Source organism: Podarcis liolepis, assembly GCF_965112155.1.
Source record: "Podarcis liolepis genome assembly, chromosome: 16".
Lineage (NCBI taxonomy): Eukaryota > Metazoa > Chordata > Lepidosauria > Squamata > Lacertidae > Podarcis > Podarcis liolepis.
This window is the reverse complement of record NC_139567.1, coordinates 34,063,861-34,075,305: the sequence shown is the minus strand read 5'-3', so window position 1 is coordinate 34,075,305 and position 11,445 is coordinate 34,063,861. Positions and strand designations below refer to the sequence as shown.

General features: G+C 43.8%; 2 protein-coding genes across 27 annotated transcripts in view; both read right to left on the bottom strand.

Moving 5' to 3' along the window:
- The window catches only part of GTF2IRD1 (GTF2I repeat domain containing 1), a 1,520,245-nt gene that overhangs the window by 1,338,713 nt on the left and 170,087 nt on the right, over positions 1-11,445 (bottom strand). The gene's annotated exons all lie outside the window — the stretch shown is intronic.
- The window catches only part of GTF2I (general transcription factor IIi), a 54,626-nt gene continuing 51,153 nt past the window's right edge, over positions 7,973-11,445 (bottom strand). For 19 of the 26 annotated variants that reach the window (XM_083479563.1, XM_083479573.1, XM_083479561.1 and 16 more), the window contains 5 exons: positions 10,621-10,649; positions 10,190-10,261; positions 9,749-9,793; positions 8,867-8,943; positions 7,973-8,522 (listed from right to left, as the gene is read on the bottom strand). In XM_083479563.1, coding sequence (XP_083335689.1) covers positions 8,885-8,943; positions 9,749-9,793; positions 10,190-10,261; positions 10,621-10,649 — 205 coding nt within the window. In that variant the 3' untranslated portion in view covers positions 7,973-8,522; positions 8,867-8,884. Of the gene's footprint in view, positions 8,944-9,748; positions 9,794-10,189; positions 10,262-10,620; positions 10,650-11,004; positions 11,122-11,445 lie in introns of those variants that run through there. The other 7 variants (XM_083479568.1, XM_083479556.1, XM_083479569.1 and 4 more) reach the window with 2 other exon arrangements.

Genomic DNA, 11,445 nt, shown 5'->3' with positions numbered 1-11,445 from the left:
TTCCGGGTCATGTGGCCAGCATGACTAAACCACTTCTGGCACAATGGAACACCGTGACGGAAACCAGAGTGCACAGAAACGCTGTTTACCTTCCCTCCTCAGTGGTACCTATTTATCTACTTGCCCTGGTGTGCTTTCGAACTGCTAGGTTGGCAGGAGCAGGGACAGAGCAACGGGAGCTCACCCCGTCGTGGGGATTCGAACCGCCGACCAAGAGGCTCAGTGGTTTAGACCACAGTGCCACCCGTGTCCCTTGAATATATACGAAAACACCCTAACCCATACATTCTTTTTAAAAGTTTGATACAGTGGACCCTTTGGTTGCGAACCTGCAGCGTTCGCAACCCGCAGCACCGTGTCTGCACATGCATGGGTTGAGATTCAGCGCTTCTGTTCATGCGCAAAGTGCGATTTAGTGCTTCTGTGCATGCGCAAGCACCGAAACCCGGAAGTAACCCGTTCCGGTACTTACAGCTTTGGCGCAGTGCGCAACCTGAAAACACGCAACCTGAAATGTCTGTAACCTGAGGTATGACTGTATTATTATCCTAGTACATATGTGAACATTAATAGGTACCGCTCTGGCGGGAAGGTAAACGGTGTTTCCATGTGCTGCTCTGGTTCGCCAGAAGCGGCTTAGTCATGCTGGCCACATGACCCGAGATGAGCGCCGCAACCCCAGAGTCGTCAGCTAATGGTCAGGGATCCCTTTACCTTTACATTTTGTATAGCGTGCCAATTGCTAGTGGGCAGCTTCAATGCTCCTCCTGCTCTTCCTTCTTGTGTTTCTTTTAAAAAGTATTTAAACCAGACAAATAGAGGACAACGGGGGCCAGGGCCGGAAGGGACTGCCACCGCCAGCCCATACTTAACCAGAGGATTGTCTGACCCAGGGGTGCCACCTTGAATAAAATATTGGGGGGATCCAGGCAAGCCCCACCCCCGGTCACATGACACTATGCAGGCACACCATTTGAACAGCAATGCTCATCTACTTTGGGGGGCCCTGATCCCCTCAGATATTTTAGGGGGGCCTTGAAGCTCCCTCGGCCCCTTGAAATGAGTTATCGAGATGGATAAATCTTGCAATATTCACCTACTTTACAGGTGGAGTTTAGTTTGATGCATATATTCAGCTGAAAGGAACAGATATCACATACATTTCTTACTGGGCTAATCTGACCATGGCAAGGGAGTGCATTGCCCTTCCTGTATCTTCAGTCCACTCATTTCACTGGGGACAAATATCACGTCAAGAGTGTGACCTGCCCAGTGAGCTGGACCGCTGACCATCTGAGAGAGACCCATGGTTGCCCTGGAGATTATGAAGTTGATCTTGCTCTTTTCACTTCTCCTACTCCCCCCCCCCAAAAAAAAACCCCTGTACTGGTTAGCAAACTAAGCTGAACTACCGGACATCCCATCACCCCTTCCATCTTGTTGACCATGACGCTGTCAACAGCTGGCTTTTCAAGAGAAGACAAAAGAAGAAGTAGGTTGTTCTATGTTTACGGTAAAGCCAGTGGTAATTGGAATCATAGGAAGCATTAATGTATGGAGTTAAATTGTGTAAGATGTTTGAGCGCACCATAAAAGGCATGCGAGATTTGAGGTTTGATTCCTCTGCTTCTCCTTCCTGCAATCTGAACAAATCTTTTCCTTATCTATCTACCCTGGTCAAAAAAAAAAAAAAAATCCTTCCAGTAGCACCTTAAAGACCAACTAAGTTAGTTCTTGGTACTTAGTTGGTCTTTAAGGTGCTACTGGAAGGATTTTTTTTTATTTTGACTATGGCAGACCAACACGGCTACCTATCTGTATCTACCCTGGTGTAATTATTGGCTCAGGTCACCCCAGCATTGGACCTTTGAGTTTGAAAAATTGGCTTGTGTAAGATGACTTCTGGGCTGTTGGATCAGCACAGACATTTAAAAGGAATACCGTATCAGGTCACAATGATGCTTGCAGAACAATGCTCAGAGCAGAAGCTGATGTCTCCAAGCAGTTGCTGTTTGGATGTGTTTGCTCCTAGCTAAAATGTTGGTGATGTGGGAGAAGTCAGTTATGGAGACAGGTAAATCTTGCAATATTCACCTACCTGGTGAATTTAAGTTTATGTATTTTGAATCGAAGACAGCAGTGCCTGGCGTGCTCTGGTCCATGGGGTTACAAAGGGTCGGACACGACTAAACGACTAAACAACAACATTTTGAATTGGCCCAGTTTATATTTTGCTTGTGACTAATAATACTTACCGGTGGAGTTTGGTTTGATGCATATATTCAGAGCAAAAGCTGAAAGGAACAGATATCACATACATTTCTTACTGGGCTAATGGTTGTTGTTGTTTAGTCGTTTAGTCGTGTCCGACTCTTCGTGACCCCAAGGACCAGAGCACGCCAGGCACTCCTGTCTTCCACTGCCTCCTGCAGTTTGGTCAGACTCGTGCTTGTAGCTTCGAGAACACTGTCCAACCATCTCGTCCTCCGTCGTCCCCTTCTCCTTGTGCCCTCCATCTTTCCCAACATCAGGGTCTTTTCCAGGGAGTCTTCTCTTCTCATGAGGTGGCCAAAGTATTGGAGCCTCAGCTTCAGGATCTGTCCTTCCAATGAGCACTCAGGGCTGATTTCCTTAAGAATGGAGAGGTTTGATCTTCTTGCAGTCCATGGGACTCTCAAGAGTCTCCTCCAGCACCATAATTCAAAAGCATCAATTATTCGGCGATCAGCCTTCTTTATGGTCCAGCTCTCACTTCCATACATCACTACTGGGAAAACCATGGCTTTAACTATACGGACCTTTGTTGGCAAGGTGATGTCTCTACTTTTTAAGATGCTGTCTAGGTTTGTCATCGCCTTTCTCCCAAGGAGCAGGCGTCTTTTAATTTCGTGACTGCTGTCACTCAGGGCTAATGGTACATATCTGTTATGTAGTCGAGTTTGTTAAGCAGTCAGCTTTATTGCTAGTTTATCCAGGAATTAGATTTACGCACTGGATTTATTTTCCATTCATATAGTCACAATCATACTTAGTTGTCTGGCATTTAAAGCATTAGTACTTCAAACTGATGGGAAATTATGTTTTCTCACTTTCATGGAAGTCATGCACAACAAGCACGCATCATCTCTTTTTCCTTTTCTTTTCAGTTCCTTTTTCTTTCCTAGTGTTGCTTGTATGTGCGCATTCCTGATGAAGCATTTAATCAATAAAAACAGATTTAAAAACAAATACAATGATTTTAAAAAAGCATTTTGTAGCTGTCTCATTGTTCTTTTCAGGGGGTACTCAAGGGCACTTTTGTTGTTAAAAAGTTACTGTAAACTTACTGTAACAACTTCATGGTAATTGTACCGGTGTGGTAATAAAGAACTTCTAGGAAAAAAGCACTGGCCTGTCTTAGCACTTCAGAACCTGTGGGTTGTATGTTGCTAAACATGGAAACGGTGCGGTAATAAATGACCTCATATGTGCAAGAGAAGGGGAAAGGAAGTTCTTCTCTTCCCAGCCCAGGGGGATCAGTTGCCCCACCAAGATACAAGAGAGCCATTGCATCACAGAAGGGAAACCATGATTAATGGATCCTGTGGTCACTCTGGAACATGACCTGAAGCACGTAGACTCAAGATGAGTCCAGTTGAATATTGTGGAACTTACTTCCAAAGAAGCACACTCAGGACTGAGGTTTCTTTGAACACGCGTGACACAGGTTGATCTAAGGCAGTTGTGAACTTGGAAATAACTCTTCTTTGTAATCATTTGGCTATCCTACAGCAGCTTCTGGTGGAAAACATGCCAAGGCATTGCATTAAAAGGCATGTTGCATTAGCTGCAATCTTCCAACCCTACAGTTCTACTATTGTTTGTTTGATTAATTAACTAACTAATATTGTTATCTGAACTTATTGGTCACCCTTTTTTATTATTAAATAAAATGTAACTTACAATACAAATGTAAAACCAATGCAAAGTTAAAACAAAGAGCTGAAAGCATTAAAGGGACCCCTGACCATTAGGTCCAGTCGTGACCGACTCTGGGGTTGCGGCGCTCATCTCGCTTTATTGGCCAAGGGAGCCGGCGTACAGCTTCTGGGTCATGTGGCCAGCATGACTAAGCCACTTCTGGCAAACCAGAGCAGCGCACAGAAACACCGTTTACCTTCCCGCCAGAGCGGTACCTATTTATCTACTTGCACTTTGATGTGCTTTCAAACTGCTAGGTTGGCAGGAGCAGGGACCGAGCAACGGGAGCTCACCCCGTCGCGGGGATTCAAACCGCCGACCTTCTGATCAGCAAGTCCTAGGCTCTGTGGTTTACTCCACAGTGCCACCCACGTCCCTTCCAAGAGCTGAAAGCATTAACACATATAGAAAAAGGAGTGTAACACATGCCACCCACTAAAAGACACCACAATATTTTAAACTCTCCAAGTTAAATCCCCCAAGCATAGCTGAAAAGGGACGTTTTCTGCCCAGCACCTAAAAGTAGCTAGTGATGGTACCAGGCATGCCTCCCTGGAGAGCATTCTGTAAGCGGGGAGCCAGCACAGAAAAGGTCCTGTCTGGCATTGCCACCTCCTGGCTCGCCCTCAGAGCGGACAGAGAGAGGAGGACCTCAGATGATGAATGCAGGGTTTGGGTTGGCTCATGTGGCAATAGGGATAGTCCTTGAGGTATTAGGGTCCTGTGCAACATAAGGCTTTATAGATCAAAACCAGCACTGAATTAGGCTCAGAAATTAACTGGTAACCAGTGCAGTTGGACCAGGAGTGGTGTAAAATGCTCTTACACCAGTCGGCAATCTGTCTGATCATATGTCCAAATGAGCTGGTTTGAGAGAAAATGCATCTAACAGTCATATTACCCAAGGAACGACAGAATGGATGTGAGTTGTGTCTTCTTGGTAGTGGCGCCCGCCCTGTGGAACACCCTCCCATCAGATGTCAAGGAAATAAACAACTACCTGACTTTTAGAAGACATCTGAAGGCAGCCCTGTTCAGGGAAGTTTTTAATGTTTTATGCTTTATCGCTTTATTATTATTATTCTGTTGGGAGCCGCCTGGAGTGGCTGGGGAAACCCAGCCAGATGGGCAGGGTATAAATAAATAATAATAATAATGATAATTATTACTAATGTCACATGTCCATGGCTTCAAACACCAGCAATGGAAGCAAGCTGGAGCGAGAGGAAATGGTAATCTGTACACAGGTTAAACCTCTCAACACCAGCTGCACTTAAAAATTGAGTGTAACCCGGCCTTGGAGAAGTAAAAGCTTCTCCACCCCACACAGAACTTTTCGGTTGAAAAACCCATCCAGGGATGTGTAGCAAGCCTCGCCAAAGATTTGGCTTTGCTTGATGGGAAATCCAAAATATTTTTAGCACATCTCTTCTCTTTTCTTATTATTTCTCAGCCTCGGCATGAGAAATGAAAGCAGCTGGTTCTCGTTCAGGAAGCACACGTTTGCCGGATATTCTGCAAGTGGAAACAATGCAAGCTTTTTGTGTTTTGAGAACACCTGCCGGGAACTTCTGAGTTTATCTAGACTGGGAAGTCTGTAGATAGGGGAGCGAGAGAAAGCAGGTGTGGGGATGATTTAAGTTTCAGAGTGGGAAGACGGGAGGGGGAGAATTAAGTAGGCAGGAGCTGGAGAATGAGCCTCAGGAAGATTCGTGAAGCGGTTCTGCTCAGTTTCCCAAAGGAGAACAAAAGGCAAGCCTGCAGGATCAAGCCCAGGTCCCATCTAGTCCAACGTTCTGCTCTCATAGTGGTCCTTCGGATAGATGTCTCTGGGAAGCCTGCAACCAGGATCTGAGGATGGCAGCCCTCACCCCTCCTGCAGTTTCCAGGAAGTGGCTTTCAGAGGCAAACTCCCTCTGACAATGGAGACTGAGCATAGCCACCAGGGTTATTAGCTACTGCTGCATTTATACCCTCCATGATTTGATCTCCTCCTCTTTTAAAGCCACCCAGGGGGGGTGTCTCTGTCAGCCGCTTATGTGAGCTGCACAGGGCAGGTACTGAAAGGAGGCATGTAAAGATTGGAAAATCAAATAACTAGGATGGGTCCTGGGGATGGGGGAAGGAGAATCCAACCTCCTCCTCACCGCTGGGAATTTCTAAAACCTCCTCTCTTCCAAGTGCAAATGTCTATAGGTATTTTAGGGACTTTTGTCTTCGTCAGGAATGTGGAAGTTGGGTAAGAATAGGTCTTTTTGGATTCAGAAGCTTTTGCGAAGGAACAGCTTCTGAAGGGGAAACAACTCTTTAATAGAGTTTTAAGCATAATCTTGAATATAAATGTTGTTTTCCAGTGAAGGAAATGTTGAGGTATCAAGAAATATCAGCTACTAATGATACAGCGTTTCTGATAAACTTGAGTGTGCTCAGACTGTTATTAGGTATCTCATTTTAAAAAATAGAAATATATAGCTTTGCATAATCTCTTTCAATTGCTCATCCAATAATTGCTCATCCAATAATTGCTGTAAGATGTCAACAGTCAATGGAATGCCTAGCAATGTATGCCACACTGAATGTTCTTTGACTTATTAACAGTTCAGTCTCCACCATAAGATCTTCACAGTCTCCACCTTAGGAACTTTAACCTCCCATCGTCACCTTAAAATCTTCACAGCATTCTTCCTTATCTAACCACTTTCATTTCCCATGGAAGGAAATGTGACATAGAAATACTACTTTCAGTTTGAAGTCAACAATTCCGTGAAGAAAACAGAATGAATGATAAACTAACAATCAGCCTTGGTAGTTTAAAGCAGTGTTTCCCAACCTTTTTTGGGCAAAGGCACACTTGTTTCACGAGAGCCAGAGGACGGCGGCGGAGCAGGAGGAGGAGGATCGGGTTTGGCGACGGCTGCTGCGTCCTCTCCAAGCGCGGGGCTGGCCTCCGCCACGCCCGATCCTCCGCGCTCACCGCGCTTCTCGGCGGAGCAGGTCTCGTGCGTGTGCGAGGCGCTGCTGCAGGCGGACGACCCCGGCCGGCTGGGCCGCTTCCTGGGCTTGCTGCCGCCCGACGCGCCGTGCCTGAAGGCGCAGGCGGGCGAGAGCCTGGCCAAGGCTTGCGCTGCTGGCCTTCCAGCGCGGCGACTTCGCCGAGCTCTACCGCCTGGTGCAGAGCCGGCGATGGGATGTGGGAGCTCGCTCGCCGCCCCGCGTGTGCCTATGTGGGGCACGTTACAGCCCCGTGACGTCAGCGCCACGCAGGCAGACGGCGAGAGCCCCGCGCCGGGCGGCCTCTCCTCGCCGCCGCCGCCCCGCCTCTCGCCGCCCAACTCGCCCGCCTCCCTCCCACGGCACACCAGGCAACGTCTCGCGGCACACTAGTGTGCTGCGGAACACCGGTTGGGAAACACTGGTTTAAAGCTTTCTTGGTTGCAACAATTAGAACATGTTTTCTGTTCTGCCTCCACTCTTTTAATGACTGACTCTTTTTAAAGCCAGTTCATGTTGACAATACTGAGTAAGATGGGCCAATGGTCTGACTTGGTATAAAGTAGCTTCCTATGTCTTCTTGGGGACTGTGCCATTTTTGAACAGGTTGCAGAAAGACAGAGGATTTAACTCGTGGCGTATCAGTAGTCTACAGCAGTTTAAGAAGCAGGAGCAGGCTGCATTAAGGTATAACTCCCCAGAGTCCAACAGTGGAGGTGTAACTAAGTGTTAAGCAATCAACAAGTGTGCACTTTTGCTTAAATGCCCCCCAAGTTCTGCCTAGCCCAGGATCCTTAGAAAGGAAACAGTTTGCCACTGCTATGTGGTTAATTCAGTGGTCCACCCTGCTTTATTTTCCATCCATCCCTGCCTTAAGGCCTCAACAGCTTCACAGCTGAACCTTGGTACGCAGAAATAATCTAAACACAAGCACTTGTTGCTTCGAAATTAATGCTATCCTTCCCACTACCCTCTCTAAGGACTACAGACTACCAGGTTATGAAATAAATAACACTGCAGATGCCAGGAAAACCAGTTTTTTTTATTTATTAAAAACATATGAGTTGAGAGATATATCATAGGAAAAAAATTATTTCAAATATACAGATACTATTATCCAATTAACCATTAAGGAGAAAGAGAAAGAAAAATTCAGCGGACAATTTCAACTCCCACACCCGCCCACTCCCACTGGGAGAAAAAAATAAAACCTGAACTACGATAGGCATATTTCTTTCTTCTTCGATATCTAATGGACTGTCTTAATTGGAAAGGCAGATATTTTTTGAAAGTCCCTGTTGATATTAATGAAAAGCTAACAATCATTAAGCCATGTATCCAGCATTTCTTCCTCCAATTAATTCTTTTAAAATAAAATAAGCCATTGTGAATATTATTTCATTGCTTCATGTCAATTATCAGGACTTTTGAACAGAGTAGACATTTCTATCTAAAAATACAAAAAAAAAGGAGGTTGGGGGAGGGTGGATAGAAGGTACTTCTCTTATACAGCTATATTACACAGCTCAGGGCCGTCCCAGCAAACTCTTCGCAATCCTGGAAGCTTCTGACTAAACAGTGAGGAGGGAATAAAAAAGGCAGGGATTGAAGTTAAATCAAGTGCAGCTAGAAGTCCAATGAAAATATTGACTACTCGACATGCTAAACCTGTTTCACTCATTTAGCTTGCTCTTTTAAAGGTTCAGCTGGGCTAAAATTAAATGAAGTGTGCCCAGGGACAAAATGAGCACAAATTGAAGATTGCAACAGGGTATTGCCGAGTTAAGCAATCTACAAAGGCCAATATGAACGCAACGTGGGTTGTAAATTGTACATTAAGAGTACAATCCACCTTCTATCTATAAAATCATCTGCATGCCACCCGCCGCTCCATTTTCTTCATGACTTTTTTTACCCTAAATATTGGCGAGGTCTACCACGTTGGGTCTGGCTCTTGTTTTATTTGAGTGTCTTCTTCAGTCTGTGCCGAATCTGTGGAGAAAAAAAGGACAGTTAGATGCCTTTCAACAAGATCGCTGAAGAAAGAGGGAAGGGGATTTGAGAATGTAAATGAAAATTGCAATTTCCGGAAATGAGCAAGGAGGAACAAAGCTCCAGCATAAACTTAATTAAGAAGATTGTTCGTTTCCCAGGTGATAGTAATTTTGTCTCAGTGAACTATAGAGAGCAGCTGCTTGAAAGAGAGAAAAGCCACAGCTGGAAAATGACTCACCATTCAAACACAAACCACCAGTGAAAATCATACCACGTAATTTTAAGAGTGGGCCGCCAGAATCTTTAACCACAAACAAGAGTGGCGGAGCTACAAATATTGTTTTACAAGTAGCTTTTATGTTATGTTATGGTTTTATGTTTACTTTTAATTGTTCTTATACTCTCGTGTGGTTTGTGTTTGCCTTTTTAAAAAAAACATTTTATGTGCATCGCTTAGAAATTCTAAATATAAAACAGTATGGAAATACATGAAATAGAATTGTAGAATTGGAAGGGACCACAAGGGTCATCTAGTCCAACCCCCTGCAATGAAGGATTCTTTTGTGTCCAATGTGGGTCTTGAACCCATGTCCCTGAGATTAAGAATTTCATGCTGCTCTAGCAACTGAGCCATAGACAATAAAAATAAATTAAAAAATGAAAAGCTAGCAGGCAACTTTACAGGGCCAGAGGGAAGAGAACAGTGTTGGGCTTCACCTTGCTCTTTTCCTTTTGGTTTTGTGGGCATCAAGATACATTTTCAAATAACTTGATTTCCACTCATCAGACAACAAACACTTACCGTCCTCCACAGATACTTGTACTATTTGGTCTGGTTCAACTGGATCTTAAAAAAAGGAAACTCATAAAATTAGTTGCATTATTTCATATAATGTAGTGTTAACTACAACAGCAAACATGATCGACTATGTAACCAGAGGCAGCAACATAATGTATATTCTCTGAAAAGCACCTGTAAGAATTAGCAAAACCCATTTTAGGTGTTTTTGGTTTTGTTTTGACAATCAAGTGGTCTATAAATTTTATGAAGTAAATCAATAAAAATGAATCTCCATATTCTCACACAAACCAAATTAAGCTAGTGTATTAATTCCACCCTGGGATTATTGCACAGATTTGGTCTTCACGCCCATCCGCACCCCTGCTCCACCTCGAAAAAGGGGCTTTATAACCAATCATGTTATCAACTTCTAAGGGAAGTCTATTAAAAGTTAACACCTACCTTGTTCCACTGGCTCGGGGACTGGCACAGCTGCTGGTGCTGGTGCTTCTGATTCTGCTTTCTCAGCAATTTCTAGAAGTAGTAAGGTCAGCATTAAGTTATTACAAGGCTACATCCCTCCACTAGTAAATGTATTCATGTTAAAACCACAATGTTACTCCATGTCAGTATGCACCAAGCAAAACATTACCAATCCCTTGAAAGATGTGGTAGACAAATAATATTTCAAAGAGTTGTTTTTTCATTGTTGTTTTTTAAAAAATCTACTCCCTTGTAATCCTTACCCCTTTAGCATTTATACACTGTCATTTTCTCTCTGGCCACAGGTATAAAATGCTAAGAAAGAGCTGGACTGTGTCATTGGCAGCATCATAATGACAACACAGTTATAGAAGGATGGACATATTAAGCACTGCTAATGAAATACTTACGGTTGTTCATTACAAGTCCAGGGAATGGTCTGTTGGAAAACACAGAATGCAACACTTCAATAAGGGATCGTTTACATATAATCCTAACGTTCTACAGATTTGACATAACAATCTGAGGTGCCAAACTGTATAACCACATATGCACTCTGATCTTCTCACTGTGTTTAATTTTCTTCCACTTTCATGTATGCATAAAGCCACAGATCGTGTACTGCAATTCTTAAGCCTCCCAGCAAGGTCCAAGAAATATATATATATATTCAACATGAGTAAGTTACTTATGTGACCCTGAGCTTTGCATTTATATACTAAGTTTAAAAATTTCAACTGACTCCATTTTTAGTACTTACTCTCCAGTTGTCTTTGTATACTTTCCAGTTTCCATTTTTATTATATTTTCTCTACCCTCATATCTTTGCTAGGTCAGTGGTGGACTCTCTCTTCAAAATTCTGTTCCTAGCGCTGTATCTAGTAAATACAGGTCTACTTTCAGGAGACCCACTGAAAATAATGGAACTTTATTAAACATTCTATTCATTTCAATAGGCCCACTTCATCTATGGCTAACGTCCTTAGTAGCAACCAGTAGGTTTCCAATAAACTCTTGTTGCCTGCTCCTAGGACAACCGCTGGTGAAACTTTTAAGAAAATATCCGCTCATCCTTGCTGCTTTAGTAACAGCGCTCCAAATCTGTTTCACCTCCTGCAAGGGAGAGGCAGGACATTTTGGTCACAGGAGCCCTTACAGATGTGAACAAATCTTGAAGGCATCATACCGTAAATTAGCTGCTTTTCCAAATTTGTACTGCTTAAAGTGGTTCGAAA